The 23,585-nt window shown below is 39.8% G+C and overlaps 2 protein-coding genes across 4 annotated transcripts in view; both read right to left on the reverse strand.

Moving 5' to 3' along the window:
• The window catches only part of col11a2 (collagen, type XI, alpha 2), a 54,474-nt gene extending 52,832 nt beyond the window's left edge, over positions 1 to 1,642 (reverse strand). For 2 of the 3 annotated variants that reach the window (XM_053490418.1, XM_053490417.1), the window contains exon 1: positions 1,299 to 1,640. In XM_053490418.1, coding sequence (XP_053346393.1) covers positions 1,299 to 1,371 — 73 coding nt within the window. In that variant the 5' untranslated portion in view covers positions 1,372 to 1,640. Of the gene's footprint in view, positions 1 to 1,298 lie in introns of all 3 variants that reach the window. The other variant, XM_053490416.1, reaches the window with a different exon arrangement.
• The window catches only part of LOC128516134 (histone H3-like), a 575,451-nt gene that overhangs the window by 494,990 nt on the left and 56,876 nt on the right, over positions 1 to 23,585 (reverse strand). The window lies entirely within an intron of this gene.

Below are 23,585 nucleotides of genomic sequence, written 5' to 3' on the forward strand. Positions count from 1 at the left end.
GCGAGCAGTGGTCTGTCCCCCGTCCTAACCGTGAGACAGTGAGACAGTGAGACAGTGAGACAGGTGAAGCCTCCTCTGTGGCACACAGTACTGCATTCATCCTACAGCTAAACTCGGCCTTTTTACGGGTGAAAAAAAGGGTTTCCCCTTGACGTTTGCGGTTATATAAACATAACTGCACAAGGTGCACACACACACACACACACACACACACACGAAGACACTGAGTCTTTCACTCGCTCACTTCTGAGGGCTTCATAATAACCCATTCATTACACATATTCAGGCTGGCTTAAACATAACGCTTTGAAGATTTAAGTTAAATCAAGGGATTCTCTCTTTTTTTAATTGCTTTGATTTTATGTAGAAAAAGCAGCTTTAAAAAGAAGTACAAAAAAGTGACTTATTATTATTAACCAGGCTTATTCAATGTTTCACTGTTTTCAGAATTCAATGTTTCAAGCAAAAAGCATGTATTTATTTATTTATTTTTTTTAACCTGGAAAGTAACTTAATCATTAATTAATTAATGATTAAGGTACTTTCCAGGTTTATATATTTCCTGATTAAATGATCAATTCATACACAGCAACATCTGTATGTATATATAAAAATATATTTGTTGCTGTGTATGATAAATAATATAATTAGGAAATATACATATTCACATTTTTACAACTCAGGTCAGCACACACACACACACACACACACACACTATGGACAATTTAGAAATGCAGATTAGCCTACCGAAAGACCAACAACATATATATATGAATATGATACTGTACGTGTTTCTCTTCTGTTGTCTTTGTTTAAAAACTCTTCTAGAAAACACATTTCTATATTTATCCTGAGAAAGAATCCATGCAGTGATTAGACGGACTTGTGCCTGGTCTGATTCGAAACTTCTTCCTAATGCAGGTCCGATACAATAGAAGTGTCCATTCTGCTCCAGCCACCCCCCCCCCCCCCCCTCCTTGCTGAACCTCCAGGACAGTCGGCATCATGGACCTGCACGAGCCCTGATGCGCAGCACCGTCCTAGCCTCTGGCACCTGCTGGAGTTTCCGCGCGCAGCAGTGGATTTATCCGGCATGCACCCGAATAATGTCACGTTTATATGTTTTTATAAAAATCCTGAAAAATGAACATGACTTCCACACGCCATGCACGCGCCTGTGATGTCTGAGCGAGACGTGAGCCGCGCGTAAACAGGCGGTCAGAACGAGCCTCACCAGGCGCGCGCGCGCGTAAAACCGTCAATAGAACGGAAGAATAAAATAAACAGATGGAGCTTACCTGCTCGTGCCTGGAGGACGAGCACGAGGCTCAGCAGGAGGGACACGCGGGGTCCGAGCCACGGAGTATCCATAGTTCCCAGGTGAGGCTACAGGGCAGGACAGCACACAGGTGACGGTGAGGGGGTGAAAAGCCAGATTCCTACCATACGCCCACGTTTTAACCTAAAACTCAGTCAGTCTCAGGGAACCTGGTTAATACATTAAAGGCTAAGGGGCCATGGAGTCAGGAGGAGAGAGAGAGAGAGAGAGAGAGAGAGAGAGAGACTTGGAAACGCGCTGTATCTCTCCAAGTCTCTCTTCTACTTCTTCTTACTTTACTCCTCAAAAACCTCGGCGGGTGTGTGTGTGTGTGTGAGGGAGAGAGAGAGAGTGAGTGTGTGAGTGAGAGAGAGAGAGAGAGAGAGAGAGGGAGAGAGAGAGAGGGAGGGAGGGAGGGAGAGAGAGAGAGAGAGGGAGGGAGGGAAGCTACACGCAGTAATCACAGGCTAGACGTCAGGACGAGACTCGGGAACAGACGCGCCTTTGTGCAGGTCCTCCTCCAGGTTTAACAGAGTCATCACCTCCTCCGATCGGATCTGATCGGCTTCATTTATTTATCATACAGTATCCTGAGCTTATGTCATCTCACGTGACTATAAAGTACAGTGCATTATTCTCAGAGCGGTTTATTCATAAAACCGCGCCAGAACAAGAACAGAGAGGCGCCTCGAAGTCACGTGACCCGCATGGCGCGCTGCGATCTCCCCCAGGCTCACCGTCCTGTTTATTAGGAACACCTGTACACCTGCAACCTTACCCCAGCACATCACTAATAATAATAATAATAATAATAATAATAACGGGACAAGAGCTTAATTTGAGAGTTAAATGTTTACATGGTCTATAGGCAACATGATGAACTGAATTTAATTTAAACGACTATACAAACATGACTGAGCAAAATATTTTTTTTCTATGATAAAATAAATAAATAAATAATATGCTTAAATAAAATTTCCCTTTAAATAAGTAATGATAACTTTCATTCTACTTGATATATCCAAAAATCCCCAATCCCACTGACAGGGCTAACATCTCAGCACACATAGTCACATTATCGTCATTGACCTGTTCAGATCTGTGAGTCCAGTTTTTATGTCTTCACTCACTCCAGGACACTTAGTTAGATCCTATAACCAGTTGCTCTTGAGGACCAGACTGAAGTTTCCACATTTGTGGAACTAAAAACACATTTTATCTGGTTTTAAATTTATTTTGCTTTAAACCCTAGTTTAAACATTTTTCATTTATTTAGTGTATTCTTATGACTGCCTTAATGTATTTTATTTCTATATGTATATAAATGATGTCCCAAACCAAAATAAACCCGGTAGGGCATCTGATGTAAAACCTGTGCCAAGTTGTTGTAAAGGGTCCACTGTGGCGACCCCTCGATGATAAAAGACTAACAACATTTATTTAAATGATGTACAACACTTTGGTCTGTTGTTTTAAATGAAGAAAAACATCTCATTTCATTGATTATAACCAAGACATGGTTGTTGGTGCCAGATGTGCTGGTCTTATGGATGTTAATCTCCTGCTGGGATTTTCACACACACAACAGTTTCTAGAGTTTACACAGAATGATAGGGGGAAAAAAACATTGAGTGAGTGAACATTCTGTGACTGGAACCACCAATAAGAGGTCAGAGAGAAACTGTCCAAAGTGGGTCGAGCTGCTAAGTAGGAAGTAGTATCCCATGTAATCACTGTTTATGACTGTGATGAGGAGAAAAGCATCTTATAAAGCGAAACAATGGCAGAAGTTCATGTCACGTTCTTCTCCTGTTAGTCAATAAGAGGAATCTAAGGTTACCATGAGGGCATTCTCACCAGTACTGGACAAATAAAGTTTAGAAAAATAGTCCTTTCCAGTTTTCCAATACAAAGTGATTATCTAAATTATTTTAGGATCCCTCTGAATTCTCTTGTCAAGGTCTTTCAGTCTTAAGACCCCCTGCTAGACCAAGGCTAAACCTTACTGATCCCTCATGGGCATTAAGGTAGCAGCCAGACAAATGCAAAGAAACTAAGTAAACCTCTCTACCTAACACTTCTTAACAGCAATTGTCCAAAAGAAGAAGAATTTTACATCCCAGTAGGCACTGTGTCATTTTTATAAGGTATGTGTCTGCTGATTTGTTAAAACTACAATTTAGAAATGCATTACCTGAGCTTGGTATGAAGTACCAAGTCGATACATTAAGTGGATAAGTGGATGGATTACTTCATGGATTCTGTTTAAGAATGTTTTATGTTGTTCATGTTATATTTTTTATTAATTTATAAAAGTATTATTTATTTATTATATTTATAGGTAGTTGGGGTACTTCAGGGTAGGTTTGGGCTTTTAGGACACTTTCACTCAGAAATGTGATGCTCTCTCAGGTTGCTGAAAAAAACATGAAGGTAAAGTTTCGTTTTTGGCATCCTTATCCAATTATTTACTTTTGAGAAACTTTTTAGAAATTTTGGATTCTTGTGAACTGGAACTCCTTTTTTTCTTGGACTCGGATCTGTTAGTAATCATAAGAAAAACACACAGAATGGTATGAAGAAGGGAAGTTCCTTTAAAACAAACCCAAATTAGCAGGTTTTTGAAGCTCGCCAGTGACAGTTGAGTCGAGTTATCCTGTGTAGGACTGTGTGAGCTTAGAGACTCTTCCGGGAAGCTCAAAAGGTGAAGGCCATCCTAGACGGGGTGCCAACACATCACCTGGCACATGGAAGGAAACTGGAGTACAAAAGAAACCCACCAAGCATGAAGAGGACATAGAAACTCCACCCACACTGACAGGATGTAAGATTCAGACCTCTAACCCTGGATATAAGAGGCGACAGTGCATGCCACTAAGACACTATGTCGGGATTCCTCAGAGGAAAACTCCAGGTTTCACTCCAGATCCCCGATGCATATATTACACATCATCATCATCTTTAGGGAAGAAAATTTCCTCTTCATTCTTATAATAACACAAAAAGGCTTTATGATATGAATATTTCAATGCTTTTAGTTTTATCTTTAGCTATTTATTGGATTTTAGCTGCCTACAGGAATCAGGTGCAGACCGAATAAGACTTGGGTTAAATGCTGTGACTTTCTTTTCCAGTTAAGACAAACACACAGCAAAAAGGCAGCTGGCAATACAACAGTCCATTCCTGGGGTTATACAAAACATGCACTATTTGGTCGGTATGTGTGTTTTCTCCAGCAGCTAGAGCTGTGTACAGTATATACAGCACGGTCAAAAGTCAAATAAAAGGTATAGAGCAAGAATGTCTTTAGAAAAAGTAAAGAGTAATTAATAACCAAAGACGTTACGAGGGTGCTTTAGTCTCAGGTCCAATTTGTGCAGTTTTATAGTGAAATTAGCTCATAAGTCTTCCTGAGCATCCCTCAGAGCTACACACAATTCTCCTGAGGACTTTGACCGTCACCCCAGCCTTTTCTTCTGTGTGCAGAATCCGGCAACTTTGATTTTGTCTTTTGTCTGAAAAGTGGTCACTTATATAATGTGCTGCTTTCTTTTCTAGTGTACAAATATATTTTTTGTAACTTCTGTAATTTTTTGTTTTTAAGAAGTAATATTTAAACATCAAACATTTTTTCTTCTACTAAAGCAAAAATAATGTCCTAAAATTAATTCTAAAAAAACACTGGGTGGCTTTTGTACAGTGCTGTATTACTATGGAAAGTTGCAGGACATCTAAAAGGTTCTACAACTTGCAAAATACTCTATCAGCTGCTCAGCACTGAATCTACCTGGAATGTTCTGGAAAATGGACATATTTGAAAATGGTCACAGAAGCAAAGCCAAAAACAGGTCTTTCTATTTACTTTAGGCATAAGCAATTAGGAAATAACACTTTCTGCACAGGAAGGAAAAATTGTTTAAAAATGTTACATAGTGTAATTTATAAAAAGTTTTATTATTCTAAGGACTAGATAAATCTCAATCACACACTCTTTCCAGGGAAAACTTTTTTAAAATTGTGCTAGCAATTTCATATTAGATCTTTTAGCTAAAATAATACAGCTTTAGGGAAACAGAAGGTGCAGCATTAACTCTACAGCCGTATGTGTGTTTTGTTCAGATACCAAGGCACTTGACTAAACTGTATAAGTACACACACTCCATTACTGTGTTTTTGGGGGGGTTACCAGGTGGAGCACACATGCGGAAAAGCAGAATGTCACCACAGACAGACACAGCACGTACTTGTGGCCGGTCTGGCTATTTAAGAATTGGACCTTGTAATTACAATAAAGCAGGCAAGAGTTGCTCACAAGGTCTATATTTTACTGGGCAGGGCTGCAAACCATACACACACACCCTACAATGGACAAAAATAGATAAAAGCAGAAGCAGATTGCCTGGATGTATGCGCTTTACATTATTTGCTATGGATCTAAAAATGTAAATAACACTTCTGAACAATACGTTACTGACCAGGAAGTGGAATTAAAAGGACGGTTTCTCGGGATAGAAATTACTTATGGACAAAGATACAGGAGCCTATAATTGTCCTAAATACATGTATAAATTATTTGCACTTGATTTGTCAGTTCCTTCACCACAGTGAAATCCTCAGTGTTGATTTAACACAACAGGGTTTATTAAAGTCCACAGGGCGTGTTTACACGGGTGTTAGGGTGTTAATTCAACACTGGCAGTTTTGCTGTATGGCTCATTTGTGAAGCTTAAAACGAAACACTCTTTAGTATCAGGTTTTGACATTATGGTCTACCAAATACTACACTGATTAAAACTTATTTAAAAAAAATCTAATTTGCTCAGACACATTTGCTGCCCCTGGCTTAGGAACCCTCAAAATGAACAGATTACAATTGCTGGGTTTTGCTTACTGTAGCTAAATGCTCCCCAGAAGCCGGAAGCATAAGGGGAATTAACAAGTCGATGAGTTCTTGGAGTAGCTTTGATTTGTTAAAATGAGAGTATAGGAATAAACCTGATTCATTTTTAATGCAGCTAGTACTCATCTAATCAGTGCTCAGCTGAGGATGCAAACAAACTAACCAGTCCTAACATCTGTCTGAGTCTCACAGAGGATCCCGTGCCTCTTGTTTTAGCAGACAAAATGTGGCATTTGGCAGATGTCCTTAACTAGAGCGACTTATATTTATTTATATTTTTCCACATCTGCATAATTGAGGTCAAGGGCCCATGATGATGATGATGATGCTGGGGCCTGAACCCATGACCTTCAGATCAGCACCCTATCATTCTAAGCATTGAGTGACCCCTACCCAAGTAAGAGTAACAGTAACTGCAAGCTGTATTCAAACCAGTGACTAAGCTATCACATTTTAAATTTGATTTAAGCAAATTAATAAAAAAAAAAAAAAGACAAATATGTGGCTCAAACACTTGGAAGCTGATTTAGGAGATTGGGACCTCTTGTAAAGTTGGGAACACTTCTGCTTGCTGAGCCGTGCAGTTTTGCAGAGTTAGCCCAGGAATCCCATCAGGTCTTTTCACTTTCCTGGAATTCACCCTGCATAGCACCCACCTCACTCCATGGGTTTGTGGTATGAATGGCAAGTCTGTTGCAAATCTCTGTTGCACGTGTCAAAGTGAGCAAAGCTGTAAGCTCCTCTGCTAATCTGCTGTTGTTACTGGATTTGTTGCCTTTTCACCCGTCACTGCTGGTGAAGTGATTTTTAGTTAGCTATTTTTGTTCAAAGAATGTTTGAAGGTTATTTTCAATTTGGTCCTCAGGATATTGATTAGTGTAGCCAGGCCTACAATATAGACAGAACCACGTACTATCAGCAGATTCCAGACTTTGTTTGTTTACCTTGACTGGGGAAAACCTGTACTCTTTTTTGACTGTCATATTTTTAATGCAAAAGTTAATGTACACAAGTACAGAGGATGCATACACATCAGTGTCAAGCTGGTCTCCATTCGAGGCCTGATCCATGACATGCTTTCTGTACAAACGAAAAAAAAAAAAAAAAAGTCTTGCTATCTTGCTTTTCTGTCAGTAAATTTCATCCGTACACTGAGGGGTCTGTAGGCTGGTTACAAGAACAGAGAGATGTAGAGAGATGTCTAACTATTATGGGGTCTATAGGTAATTTTGGCATCAAACATCAAAATGAGAAAAAATCTTGGTTATTTTAAGCATGGCATGGATGCTGGTGCAGGATGGGCTGCGTTGAGTATTTCAAAAACTGCTGATCTTCTAAAACTTTCACACACAATAATCTCTAAAGTTTACACAGAATGGTATGATAAAGGTGCTCAGATTGGTTTAAGTTGCCAGAAAGGACATAGTAATGCTCACTCACTCACTCACTCACTCACAATAAACTCTTAACAATCAAGGTGAGCTGAAAAACATCTTATTCATGAAACATTGTATCTTAAGGTGGATGGTCTACAACAGCTAAAAAACAGATTATGCTCCTCTCCTGTCAGCCAAGAACATGAATCTGAGGCTGACCCAAACTGGACAGCTGTGTTATTTTAAACTTTTATTTTAGTTTTTTAGCTGGAGGAAATAATGATACACCCAAGACTTGATGTCCAATAAGCAGTTGAATATACAGCAGATAGTTCTTTTAGAAGTTTTGAAGATAGAAGTTAAGAACATACAGAGCTGTGCGTTGTGTGCGTACTGATGGGAGGAAATGTTGAAATTATTGGTTATGGTTTGGCTCAGATGAGCATGTAGTAATTAAACAGTGTTGCTCCCAGGATTGAGCCTTGTGGGACTCCACAGGAACCAATTTAGAACCGAATAGTGTGGTCAACTGTGTGAAAATCAGCACTGAAGTCTACAAGAACCCATATAGATAAGCTACATGCATCTTAATATACTTTAAGATCAGCTTAGGGAGCATAATTTCTGTCCAATGCCTTAACCACTGAGCTACCCCTGGCCTCCAAATTAGTCTGGAATCCTAAGAAAGAAGGGGTTAAGCTAACATTTTGGAGATGTTCTGAGATTCTGTGGAGGAATAACTTTTTTTTTTTTTTTTTTTGTTCTTTTAATTATTATCCTATTCGATTTGCTTGTTTCAGGAACTTAAATAATATAAAATATTTTGACTTGAAATGCATTCTCAGTCTGGACAGTTGTAGAATAGAAAGTCATATGCCTCGAATATGGAGCTACAAAATAGGAATCGACTATTCTTCTAAAACATGATAGTTTATAAGGATGGGTTTATGATAGTTATATAGCTCACTGATTATGACTCATTTTTCATTATGTGAGTTTCTCCAAACCATGTATACACCCATCTCAGACCTCCTTCCCATTTTAGAACCCACAGTACCATTTGTCCCACACTGTCTCAGGAAGCATTTGCAAGAGGCTCTAAAATTTCCAATCTGTCCACAAAGCTAATTTAGTTCCTTCTTTCTAAGAGTTATAGCTCTACAGACCCTGGCATTACTCTGCCTTTGTTTTCTTTCTGTCTTTGGCAGAGGTTATTGCATAGTTGCACTTCTGTCTCATTTTTGGATCCTAACATCTAATTTCTTGAATACCATGCTGCCCCTGTAACGTTCCCCACTACAATTTACGTTGTTGCTATCTTTTACCCACCTAACCTTGTAGGCTATAGGAAAATTCACAGTCAAACTGAAACTTTTTAACATTTGACATTTCAACCTTTTGTGACACAAGTTTAGTTTCTTCTTTTTGACATCTTCAGTAGACATATGCCAGTTTACAGTGATCCATCTCTGCCTTTCAGCACTTACAAACATTGGACCATAGCACCAAAACATTGTTGAAGGTTAAAGGAAGATGAAGGATGCTGTAACTTCCTTTATACTATGTTCTCTTTTTAAGGTTCATTTCTGAAATAGCTGTTGAAAAAATGACTAATGTATAAAATATATACTGTATTTAATGAAAAAAAAAAAACAGTCCCGAATACCCTAGATATGATGGATCCCCTGCTATGTATTGCTGTTTCCCCAGCTTATCAAACATGTTAACTGGGTTGTCTTTGGGTCAGTCCAACTAAGGGTCTCAATCAAAGCAAGAGTTTGATAACATTTTGAGTAATGTGGGATCATGGGAACAGTGTTGGCTCCGGCAGTTTAGGCTCTGTGTTGCTTATCAGAGGCTCAGAGCTTTAAACCATGCCACTGCCAGGTATCCATTGATGGGCAATATCCAGCCACTGCGGGATCCGCAGGGGATCCTCAGTGCCCATCCCAAGCCCAGAGTAGCGGGGATGTTGTGACAGAAATGGCATCTGGCATTAAACTTGTGCCAATAATTTGTGGATCAAACACTCCGATGTGGTGATCCGTACGAAAGGGAAAAAAGAAAAAGCCACAACAGTGTAGCTGGGGTTCTTTTTGATGCGATTAAGTCTTAACTTGAACTTTGCCTCTTTATCACACGTAAAATTAGGAATCTAGTTTTAAATGTCAGTATTGTTTTTCACATTGGAAACATATTCACAGTCGGAAATTTCTAACCTAAATATAAAAACTTAGCTCTAGACATCTCCAGGTGGGCATTTCTGATTAAATCTTGTCTTTGTGACATGGTGCTGATTATCAAACCCTCTGCTGCATCTTGCTGATGTAACTTTATATATCAGATCAATATCATCCAGATGTATGAGTGCTGTTAGGGAAAGGTGAATAATGTGACCAAATACTTTTAAATGAAAGATCTTAGTGTTCAATTGGACTCATAGCTCATGACAATAAATCATAAAGTTCTCAAAAGTTCATGTATGTATTTAACATCTTCCTGTTGCTGCACGATGGCAAATAGGTGCCCCAGAATAGGTGTTGTAAAACACTTTACTAAATATTTTTTTAGGTCAGTACAGAGGAATCTGGACAGAAATATACAGTAGAATGTTGGTTGGCGGCTGTAGAGTTTAATAGATCGGAATCATTTTATACACCAGGATAAAGATTGTTACAAGATCATATAATGTACACACAAACCTGTGGATAAACACACAGACAAAAATGCTTGAAAGCTGAAATAGTTTTTGAAGCTGACTCAATAATACGATGTAGTGTTTATATTTGCATCATATACATGCCAAATATGTGGTTAGTTATTTTTCCAAGTAGAAATTTTCTTACTAGAACTACAGATGTCTAAATCTTTAAACAATAAATACACATCATATTAAGTAATAAATAGATAATGTGCTAAATGTACGCGGACAATGCCACCTACCTGCTGCACAAGCACTTGCATGTGTAGTCATGCGTCAGTGATAGCCATAAACTTGTGCACTTTTATAGACGTGATTAGCAAAAAATCATCGGGTCAATTGGAATAAACAACAACAACAAGAACAACATAGGATAAAGCCACAGCTTTGAAATTCTGTTAATGTACAGATGTTAATGTACAGATGGCAAAATGCGGACCAACTCTAAAATGAAGTTTGTGAAGTAAGAAAAGTACAGAAAGAGAAATTATAAGACTTTACAGAGAAGCATGGACGGGGGCCAGGCGGCATTTGAATGAAGTAAAGGACATGAATGAGGGGCATTGAAGGCAAGAGAGAGAGAGGGAGGGGGGAGGAAGGGTGGGCAGGAGAGAGAAGGAGGGAGCGCCCACTATTTACACAGCGAGGAGTAGAAACGGCATCGACATCAAGGAGAGCGAGAGGGTGGGGTCACTTCAGCTGACCTATTGAATACCTTAAACTACAAATGCACTTATAGAGATTATTAAACAAAAATAATCTGAAAAGAAGCGTGCTTTTAAAGTAAGTCGTAATAAGTGAAATGTATAAATTTCTTTTTCTATATATCAGAGAGGTGTATCGTTTAATACCTTATGACTTGTTGTTTTTGCTCATTTTAACGTACAATAAACAGCACATACTGACTGCTTTGTCCACGTGTTTGCTGGAATCCTTTCAGCTTGGGTGTGCATTCTTAACTCCCGGTGTGTGAAGCTTTAGCGCACTCATGCCAAACTACACAGCCTATGTTGGGAAAAGAGCTCCATTTATAACCTCGGCAGGTCTAGAGTTTAAATTACACTTTTTCAATCTGAAGCAGACCACGAACATTATTTGAGACAAACATCAGTCTGTTACTTGCAGAAGGTTAAATGCTCCTAAAACGTAACACCTCACTGGTACCTCAGGAGTTAAAGCTAGATCTAGTGATAAGGAAAACCACTGAGCCAGTTCGGTCTTCAAGCAAAACCTTTAATCCTTCGTATTTCTAATTCTCGGATACCTGCCTAAACCTTAAACTGTAAATGTGGTTATAAATATCGTGACTATGTATGACAATATTGATTCCCAACCAACAGCATCAAGGGAAAAGTGCATTTGACAAAAATATTCAGTGATAATCTAGCAAAAGTAAATATATATTAAATGTTAAAGGGCTGTTCACAGAAAGGGACCTTTTAAGAAACAGGGTATTCAAGTCAAAATAGGACTTTTAAAAACTCCCTATATTTCTCCATATAATCCCCTGCTACTGTAATGCACTGCTCCCAGCATTTCAATAGTGCATGGATATCATCAAGGTAGAAAGTTTTCAGAGCCATGATCGGACTGTCTGCCTCACGTCTGAAATCCTGGACTTCCAGGAACTTGGAGCGATGCTGATTCTAAATGAGGTTGTCCATTGGTGTTCATGAATTGTAATCAATAATTATGGTTTACTCTAATGTTTCTCATGCACAATGTCTGTGTAAGACCTACATGCTGGGCAAGACACCAACAGACTATGAGGCAACTCCCCAGCTGTGTGAGCGACTGAGAGAGATACACACTTAACATCTGTTATTGATGATATAAACTGGAAAATACTGATTGACTGGACTGCTGTTCCCACTGTTCACTCTCATGGAGTTGTTAGACTTTTCTTTTTCTTGATAATTACACTTTATCCTCTCTTTGATCATGAAGGGCAGCAGGGCCTGAACTTTTGAATTCATTTGTTTGGCCAGACAAGTACTTACAGTACACTTCCCAGAATTTTCACTTGCAACTGGTATATACACTCACCTAAGGGATTATTAGGAACACCTGTTTTATTTCTTATTAATGTAATTATCTAATCAACCAATCACATGGCAGTTGCTTCAATGCATTTAGGGGCGTGGTCCTGGTCAAGACAATCTCCTGAACTCCAAACTGAATGTCAGAACGGGAAAGAAAGGTGATTTAAGCAATTTTGAGCGTGGCATGGTTGTTGGTGCCAGACGGGCCGGTCTGAGTATTTCACAATCTGCTCAGTTACTGGGATTTTCACGCACAACCATTTCTAGGGTTTACAAAGAATGGTGTGAAAAGGGAAAAACATCCAGAATGCGGCAGTCCTGTGGGTAAAAATGCCTTGTTGATGCTAGAGGTCAGAGGAGAATGGGCCGACTGATTCAAGCTGATAGAAGAGAAACTTTGACTGAAATAACCACTCGTTACAACCGAGGTATGCAGCAAAGCATTTGTGAAGCCACAACACGCACAACCTTGAGGCGGATGGGCTACAACAGCAGAAGACCCCACCGGGTACCACTCATCTCCACTACAAATAGGAAAAAGAGGCTACAATTTGTCCGAAAATCACCAAAATTAGACAGTTAAAGACTGGAAAAATGTTGCCTGGTCTGATGAGTCTCAATTTCTGTTGAGACATTCAAATGGTAGAGTCAGAATTTGGCGTAAACAGAATGAGAACATGGATCCATCATGCCTTGTTACCACTGTGCAGGCTGGTGGTGGTGATGTAATGGTGTGGGGGATGTTTTCTTGGCACACTTTAGGCCCCTTAGTGCCAATTGGGCATCGTTTAAATGCCACGGGCTACCTAAGCATTGTTTCTGACCATGTCCATCCCTTTATGACCACCATGTACCCATCCTCTGATGGGTACTTCCAGCAGGATAATGCACCATGTCACAAAGTTCTAATCATTTCAAATTGGTTTCTTTAACATGACAATGAGTTCACTGTACTAAAATGGCCCCCACAGTCACCAGATCTCAACCCAATAGAGCATCTTTGGGATGTGGTGGAACGGGAGCTTCATGCCCTGGATGTTCATCCCACAAATCTCCATCAACTGCAAGATGCTATCCTATCAATATTGGCCAACATTTTTAAAGAATGCATTCGGAACCTTGTTGACTCCCACATAGAATTAAGGCAGTTCTGAAGGTGAAAGGGGGTCAAACACTGTATTAGTGTGGTGTTCCTAATAATCCTTTAGGTGAGTGTGTATATAATACTTTTTTGTTTATATTACATAATATAAATAAATAACAAAAAAATTTAACATACGATTTTGCTTAGACACAAACATTATTGTTTGACTAAGATATGACATATTTATAATAAATAACAAACATACTGTTAAATATGGCTGCTCAATGTGGCAACAATTATAATCATAATCATTTTGGTCTCTGTTGAGATCGGGATTATTAAACATGATTATTCACTGACCTTTGAAGCCTTTTTTATATGCAACTCTGTATCTGAATCTTTATCGAAAGTCATTATGTGAAGGACGTTCAAGTTAAAGCAGGACTTTTAATCGCAGTTATTAAAACAAAAGTTGTGTTTTTAACAGTGAATTTACATAAAATTTAATAATAAGTCAAAAAAAAAAGCATTGCAACGTATCACAAAACTCACAGTTGTAATTGTATGTACTGTGGACCTATTTTTTCTAACCAGCAAAAAAAAAAAAGACGTATATAATTTACTTTTTAGTTACTGCTTATAGAATTTTTAATTATATTTTTTATTCTATAAGCAATTAATGCATTTCTGAAAAAAACTTGCTTTAAACATTTAAGATGTGCAAATATTTAATAAAAACCTTTAAATAAAATGTTTAATATGCAATTATTGAATTTAAGTGCTGAGGTACTGCCCTTTTTCTTTTTAAACAATAAAAATGACAGCAATAATAATAATAATAATAATAGAACTACTTTTTGGAACAGGTAATAAAAATCCAGGACAATGTGATTGGCAGAAACTTTGTGCATCTATATTACGCTACAGTATGTGTTTTACATAGAGGGAGAGAATTTTCATTGAAGCCCACGTGTTTGGAAAACAGAGTAAATGTGTTGGACTGTGTTGTTTGAGTGATACTTTTAATATAGGTTATTATATGCTTAAAGATTATTATTTACTTTTATCATTTACTGTCCTTACAGTGCTTTCAGTTCAAAGGAGCGAGGGAGTGTGTGTGTGTGTGTGTGTGTGTGTGTGTGTGTGTGTGTGTGTGTGTGTGTGTGTGTGTGTGTGTGTGTGTTTGAAATGGGAAAACAAGGCTTTAAGTGTTCTAATCATTCCATTTCATTTGTCTTCATATATAGAACTGCTGGACTCTTCCCTGCTTTTTTATATTCAACTCTGTATCTGAATCTTTATCAAAAGTCATTAAATGAAGGATGTTCAAGTCAAAGCAGACTTTTGATCGTGCAGAATAACAGATCACAGTTCTGTGAGTAAAAACACTTGTTATTTCTTTATATGCTGGATATGCTATACATGCTCTAAATGCCCTGACTGGAAACATCAGCCTCCCAGGAACTCGCTTAGAGCTTGAAAATGGCTTGGAGCCTATGGGGGATGTGGCAATAGCTCCTAGCCAAGTTCCTGTAATGTGCAAGTGATGTTGGTGAATGATTGGGTGTACAGTTTCCCACAGATTGTCCTTTCACAGATGCGTCCCTTTCGTAAGTCGCTTATCAAAGATCAGGCATACCACTCACTGAATGTTCAAGGAAATAGCTGGCTCCAAGCCACCTTGTGGCTGTTCACAAAGTGCTGTTTCCAACACTTTAATGGTAAGTTGAATGGAAGTTGAGCTTCGGGAGTATTGTAAAACAATTGGGTCAGTGGTAGCTCAGAGGGCTAAGGTGCTGGGTTACTGATCGGAAGATCGGTGGTTCGATCCACAGCTCCACCAGGTTGCCACTGTTGGGCCCTTGATCAAGGTCCTTAACCCTAACTGCTCCAGGGGCGCTTTATCATGGCTGACCCTGCGCTCTGACCCCAGTTACGCTGGGATATGCGAAGAAGGAATTTCTCTGTGCTGTAATGTATATGTGACAAATAAAGGCTTAACTTAAAACGAACCCTATCCAAAAATTTTGGAGGAGATTCACAAGAAGTGTACCTTAATCCTTGTGGTTAATTTTGCATTTCATTTACAAATCAAGATCCCAAAGTCCCAAAGTCTTGCACAGTCAGTAGTGGTTTAGGGAGCCATGTCATCTGCTGGTGTTGGTCCACTGTGTTTTATCAGGTTCAAGGTCAGCGCAGCTGTCTACCAGGAAGTTTTATAGCAAGCACCCCATGCTTCCCTCTGCTGACCAGCTTTATGGAGATACTGTTTTAATTTTCCAGCAGGACTTGGCACCTGCTCACACTGGCAAAAGTACTAATACTTGGTTTAAGGACCTTGGTATCCCTGTGCTTGACTGCCCAGCAAACTTGCCCAACCCAAACCTCGTAGAGAATTTATGGGGTCCAGTACCATGATAAGGGAGGTGCGAGACACCAGACCCCACAACACAGAAGAGCTGAAGGCCGTATCAGAGCAACCTGGCCTACAATAACACCTCAGAAGTGCCACAGACTGATCGCCTCCATATCACGACGCATTGCTGCTTGTACTGAGTGCTGTACATGGTTATACTTTTCAGTAGTCCAATATGTTTTTAATTAATGTTGGTCATAAACAATATTCTAATTTTCTGTGATACTGATTTTGGGTATTCAATATTAAAAGAAGAAAAAACACTAGAATGCAAATTCTAACAACAACAAAAATATATCCTGCAATAAATGAGGACTTCGGTGATATAATCCACAGTAGTTTAACTTTTTGTTTTACAAGAACTCTGCTGAAGAACCATTTGCACCGATCTGTTCACCATCCACAGCATTTGTTTATTTAATAAACTATAATTGCATTGACCAGCTTGATCACAGATGGTGATGACCTTTAGTCTAAAAACAGTGTTAGTGTTTCTTGAGACTTTTGTGTTTTATTCTTTTCTCTTCCTTGTCTGTCAGCTTGGCACAGAGTGTAGCACCAGTGGCTGAAGTCACCATGTGAAAGATGGCCCATATTGCCAGTGTTGCTCGGATTAAACACCACACTTGCACAGAGCTTGATGTGAGTCAAGAACTATCACAGATATTAATCCAGAAAAACACTTACTGGAGCTTTGCTCTTCTTTATGAAGGTTGCTCAGAAGTAGCACATCCATTGAATATTCTTGCACCTAATGAGTAGATGAAGGTCAAATGACCTTCTCCTAGCTCATGTCCATATTTTAATACCTCTGCACTGCACTATTATTAGCCGCACTGTATTCAACCCAAAGCAGATGTTTTCTGGGATAGACGTTGTAGTCTGTGGTTCCGGTGGATCAGGTACAGAGATGTTGGTGGGGTGTTAAACATCTCACTGGTGTCATTACCGGTCCATTAATAAACAACATTAAGGATCTGAAGGATAGAAAAAGATCTGTGCAGAAGAAAGTTTTAGTCACATATTGTGGATGTACTGTAGCAGGCACGAGGGTGTACAGTAGCACGCCTATCAACGGACACACCTGTACTTGGCAGAGGTACTCTCTTTCCATTAATGGATTGGACACACACACACATAGGTGGTCCTCTCGCTTATTAACTGAACAGAAAGATATTAAACTCTTTGTCCAAATGTTTTTTTTTATCACGTTACCATTACATCAAATGAACTAAAGTCATGCCATTAACATGTTCTGCATAATTATTCGTCCAGACGCAGACTATAGACATATTACCATATAAGGAATGAAGAGAAAGAGATAGGTGTGAAAGGACAAACTGTTTTAGATTCACTTATTGAGTGGGTGAGTTTATACTGTAGTCTGTTCGTTCTCCTGACTGGAGCAGTTACGGTACAAGTAGTGATGATGTTCCACAAGGTTCTCCTGATCATATAGAGCAGGGGTCGGCAATCCATGGCTCCAGAGACTGGGGCCAATAACAGAAGACTTAGGGCACGAGGCGGGGTACACCCTGGACAGGGTGCCAATCCATTGCAGGGCACACATACACAACCGGCAATTTGGGAGCGCCAATTATTCTAACCTGAATGTCTTTAACTTGTGGGAGGAAACCGGAGTACCCGGAGGAAACCCACCAAGCACAGGGAGAAGGCAATCGAGCCTGGCCGGGAATCGAACCCGGACCCTGGAGGTGCGAGGCGACAGTGCTTGCAGATCTACGACACACGGCACATGCTCTGATTTATTGAGCTTATTTACCGCGACTCCGGGTTTTACTCAGGTTGGCCGCTGACTGCACGCTCCAGTACATGTGATAAGCATGGTTTGCTGCAGGTGGAAAATTTAAGTTTGGCTTTTTATTTAATAAATACGAGGGGGACACAAATAGACATGGAGCATTTTATTTAAAAGCAACCTTTAACCCAGCATCTTTTTTCCAAATTCACAAGTTCAAAATGTTTTGGTTGCATGCAGAAATAAAATTTCGTTTCCTCGGTAGTACTTCATAAATGCAACACACTATTAAAACCAAAGCCACGCCTCAGGCGATACAGTGACATGCACTACCACCTAGGGGGTCCGGGGTGGATGAGTGTGTGAATGAGCATCGAGTGTGTGCCCTGCAATGGATTGGCACCCCTTCCAGGGTGTACCCCACCTCGTGCCCTAAGCCTCCTGGGATAGGCTCCGCCCTGTAGATGATGAGTGAGGGAGGGAGTAGACATGCCTCAGCCACAGAAAGGAGTTCTGACACACAGGACACAGGGCTCTGATGATTTTACTCACCACTGGCTAACACACACACAGACTGGGCTGAGCGAGCGTCTGGTAGGATCCACACTGAGACGTCTCTGTCTGTATGGGACTGAAGTTATTTAAAATCCTGACTGGTTCATTACCATGTCATCTTCTTCTTGTGTAAACCACAACAGTATAAACTACTGTGCGTGTGTGTGTGTGTGTGTGTGTTATAGCAGTGAACACAGCTCTATTTATACCCTGCATATGTGCAGCAGCGAAACAAAGACCTGCTATATTTAACTTTGGAGCAAAAAGTCTCTTACTGGCTCTTTTCAGCTCTTCTCACATGCTGTAAGTGGACGGGTGAAAGCGAAAAGACCTCACATCGATTTCCTTATATGGGCATGTTGGTCATTTCTGTAAAGTTAAACTGATTACCCATGAGCCTCTGCTTTGTTGCTTGCTGGAGCGAAGGTAGGGTTAGGAAACCATTTTTTACTGGCCATTTTTTCTTTTTTTATTTGGAGTCCAGTTTTGTTTCTGCTCACTGCCAGAGAAATGCAGACGGGGTTTCCTCTTTATCTGTGTCCTTCCTAAAGTGGTGGCTGATGATGAAAATACTAATAAGCATAATAAGTTGTTTTAATATAAAAAAAAATAATAATTGCATAAATAATGTTTGCATTATTTCATTAATTCATTCATTTATTCTTTTATTCTTTTATTACTTGGGCTTTTCCCTGTTTATCCTACGAGGCGCCACATTGTATCATTAAACTCACAAGGTCTCAGGTTTTAACGCAGGATGAGCTTCCTGTCACACACAACCTTCTCGTTTCCTAACTGGACTTGCGATCGACTCTGCATGCTGTAGGAGGTCGTATGTGGAGTGAGGGTCATGCACAAGGACCCGCCCATGATGACCTGGTGGTGGCAAGGCTCAAACCCCCAACCTTCAGATCAGCACACCAGAGTCTCACCAGCCACGGACACATTCTCCCTATTATTATTATTATTATTATTCCATAATTATTATTTAAATACTGAGATGTTAATAACATTTCCGAATGATACACCTCTGATTCGTTAAACTGACCCCTTTGTTTAATCCACCAGTCCTCTGCATGTCTGTCTCTTAGGTCTGGTACTTAGCCAGAGTAACCGGAGAAAACCCACCAATCACGGGGAGAACATTCAAACTCCATGCACACAGACCCTGAGGCGGGAATCAAACCTGGAGGTGCGAGGCGACAGCGCTAACCACCACGCCACGTTGCTGCCATTACTATTATAGTATTACTATTATTATTATTATTATTATTATTCAAACAGCCAATCATATGGCAGCAGCTCAGTGTATAAAAAGATTTTTAAAATTTCAGCCTTCCATAATCACAGTTACACTAATGTGAATTATTTATTCTTCACACATCCCAGATTTGTTGGTAGACAGGCAGAAGACAGGGTTAAGGGCTTTGCTCATGGCCCCAACAGTGGCATCCTAGCGGAGCTGGGACTCAAACCACTGACCTTCCCATCAGCAACGCGGACCCTTAACACACCGAGCCTTCACCGCCCCTTTTCCTTTATTTTTGAAGAAATAAAAAACCCTTTATACCTCCTGATATTTTCATCTTTTACCCGTCCGGGTGAGTCTGTGCCACTGCAGCCTCAAATCCATGTTTATCTTTTCTTCTTCCTGGATTGTGGACATGCAGTGCATTCTGGGATGCTTTTCTGCTGGTCGTGTTTGTAACCCGTGCTTATGAGTTACTGCGTGTGCAGTTTTAGAAATACACAAAGCAGAAGATCTGAAGCTACGAGGTCAGATGTTTCAGAGATCAGACCTGACCATCGGTGGCTGATCAGACAGCAGGTGTACAGGAGGTTCTAATGCAGGCAGCTTTCAGCCTCCACAAGTAAGATTAATGAATTCCTTTTTCAAATGCCAGAGCATCAGCTTCCACTGATCAGTCCTGATGTGACTTCACACTGCATTAACACGACAGTCTACAACCACACAGCGCCTCGTCATGCTTGTAGTGACAATCAAATGCAAACATTGTCCTATGTGTAGATAGAGATGTGATAAACGATCATGTCGAGTCGCCTCTCCTAAGGGAGGATCCTGAGACCATTTAACCTTTTATTATTTATTAGGCAATAGGGTTTTTTTTTGGCAAAACATAGTATTAGGAAGCAAAAATCTGTACTGGTAACATTAGAAAGACCAGAAACATTGAGATTACTATAAATTAAATATAAGACGACTTTCATGCTTTTCACATTTCAGGCCTTTTATTTTCCTTCTCTATAATTATACGGCCTAATTATACTTCTGTTTAAAATGAGAGAAAGAGCGCGAGACTCTAACAGAACCAGGCAGGACTGAAACAGGAGTTCAGAGACGGCTTTAATAAATCCAGCTTTGTTTATTTTATTTTTGCAGAATAGTGCCAGCTTCAGGAGCCTGAGTGCACGTGAACCACCTCGCCCGCTCTGAGTGGAGGACGAGGGCAGAGATGGAGGTGGAGGTGAAGCGAGCCGTTTCTTCTGTTCCTTACGTTCTCGGTCATGTTGGAGAGATCACACGTTACTCAAGGTGGTAAGAGCTCCCCTGATCAGGACCATGCCAGCATTACAACGTGCCCTCTAGTGGGACGAGCGTGGCAGTGCAGGCACAGTGGGTAGGGAGGGCCTGGGGGTCCTGCTGGACTGAGCAAAGCTCCAGGATCACCTGCACACAGGATCTTAGGAATTCTAGATTCCTAACCTATTCACAGGTTAAGCTCATTTACGATTTATATTCAAAAAGAAGACAAATAAAAGCCGAATTAACATAATGCAAAAACACTTATTGTGACTCTCATGCAGAAAAAAGCAAAAAGAACAATAGAAGAGTAATGTTACATCATCAGTTCATTAGAATGTAAAGGATATAGTGACATCAATGTTACTAAAGTCATGCAGTGATATTTACTGCAGATCAAAAGTGAGACGTCATAAAAGGGCTGTATGATACAAAGATATACACATCAGCACATGTAGGAAGTTGTATGTTTTATATAAATTATTTTTTTAAGCGCTAAACTTGTCATTAATCCGTATACTGACACACACACACACAGAGTCCACTTTGTTAGGAACAACTTCTATTCTGATGATTGACGTGAACTCATGACCCGTAGCACTTGAGCACATAATGCAGGTATTCCTAATAAAGTGGACAGGGAGTGTAATAGCAGTGCACAAAACAACCTTAAAAGTTATATTATGATGTGTACTGATGTGTATAACCATCAGCTTCTATTTACCTCGAGTTAATAAGGACAGATTTAAAGCACAATACATGACCAGCGGTAAAGCGAAAGTATTTTAAAAGTAAATAAAAATAAGAGCTGAGGATTAAAGCTGAGACTGAACCGGTGAGGATTTATTAAATTGTTTTTAATAAAATTAAAACTTTTGATTAGTATTATTAAAGAACAGAGAATCCACTCTATCAACGTCTGATCAAACATGATACTAGAAAGGGAAATAAATAAATTCAGTCATGTATAGCTACACTGACTGCAAAATCATATATATATATATATATATATATACAGTATACACACACACATACATACACACACATACATACACATACACACACACACACACACATACACACAATATTCTTGAGGTGGTGAAAAGAAACATTGCAGTTCCTTCATGATCCTGCAGGTGGTGCTCTAAACTATTCAGAAAGCATCCTGTGTGGACTAAATTATTTGTTAAATCTAAATGAATAAAAATATTAAATTAGGATATTTATAAAAGTGTGATACTTAGAATCTCGATACAGATGGAATCAGTTCCTGGGTTTCATGATAATACTGTATCGGTTCCTACGTAATACACTTCGCTACTTCACACAGGACAGCCCAAGCTTGTGAACGCTGCGATAAAGGGAAATAAATTAGTGCAATTTAGTCTGAAAAAAGAAATTATATATAATAATTTTGAAAGAAAAAAGACAAGACAAAAGTGGCCTTTTGATTTTCTATCATGTTTAATGGGTGTTTATGAAAGAATAGGACTGCATATTTCAGAAGACCTTAGTGTGACAAACTTAGCACAAAACAATGTCAGAAAGCAAGAAGATTCCCATGATTTTTTAGATATATATATAATTTTTAATGTATTGTGTAATTTTTTTTTTTTTTTACAAATGCTACCCCCGGTCTAACAAAAAACACCACACTAGTCATGCTCGGTCACGGCAGAGAGCTGATGTTACGGCAGTCATTTCATTTCAAGGAGAACAGGTGCTGAGGAACGTTCACTTTGTAGAAGCAGACCACTAAAAAAGCCTTTTGGGGGGCGGAGACGTACGGTAAGGTGAAATTAGATCTATTAAAATCACGACAGTCCATCAGCGAGAGGTCCACTGCAGTCCGAGACACAGTCCAGGGTGCGAACGAGTCCCTGGGTGTCTTTAGACAGCAGCTCGACAGAGTGTCAGCGTCGCCTGTAACGCGTGATGACATGCTGCTTCGCACAACCTTCCTTTTCAGAACTTAAAACCGTCGATGGAACCGAAAGAAATTGTGCACTTTTAAAAATATTAACATGGTAATTTATGAGCCAGTGCAGATTTTACACAATTACACATCGTCAAAATAAAGCCCGCGTCCATAAATCATACGTCTTAAATCACGACAATGCAACAGCCACCTGGTGTCAGAAGTCAGGTTGCCAGAGTGGGAGGAGCATACCTTTCTCATTCACCTGTCAATCACATGAAACCATGGATGCAGAAGAGGGTGGATAGCGCGTTTCTTCGGGAATTTCTACATAGTTGTGTCTGGCTTCAGATGTCACAGGAAGCATGTTAGCCTTCACACTTTGGGCAGGAGAAACCGAGAGAGTGAGAGAGAGAGAGAGAGAGAGTGTGAGAGAGAGAGAGAGAGAGAGAGAGAGAGTGAGCACTAACTAGTGGGTGAAAATGAAATTTGTTGAAATTTATCATCCTTTGATACTGAACACTTTCCTGTACACAGTTTAAACGAAGTGCATGCATTGTCAAAACCATAGTACACTCCTGAACACTCTCTAAACCGTAACGCACCGAAGTGTCCAATTACTCGGCCAGAGTTAAAGACAAACACACACACACACACACAGTATCAATATACGCCTTTCTAGAAATAGATGCATAGATTGCCGAGATGCTGGTAGAGACTCCCACTCTGTACGTGATGAATCAAGTCATGTAACGACTCCTAAAACAAGTTCAGGTTGATTTCGCTTTGAAAAGCAGCCAGTCAGAAAAAACAAAGTGGTTTCTGACGTGGCTGATGTGAGAGAAGCACAGACACCATGATGGATGGAATGTAGAGGTTGTCGGACCCCTGACAGGACTCGACCATCGGACCGGTGCCGCTCTTACTTTATTGTTTATGCTTTAACCACCACATAATATGAGAGAGAGAGAGAG

Source organism: Clarias gariepinus, chromosome 28 (assembly GCF_024256425.1).
Source record: "Clarias gariepinus isolate MV-2021 ecotype Netherlands chromosome 28, CGAR_prim_01v2, whole genome shotgun sequence".
Classification (NCBI taxonomy): domain Eukaryota; kingdom Metazoa; phylum Chordata; class Actinopteri; order Siluriformes; family Clariidae; genus Clarias; species Clarias gariepinus.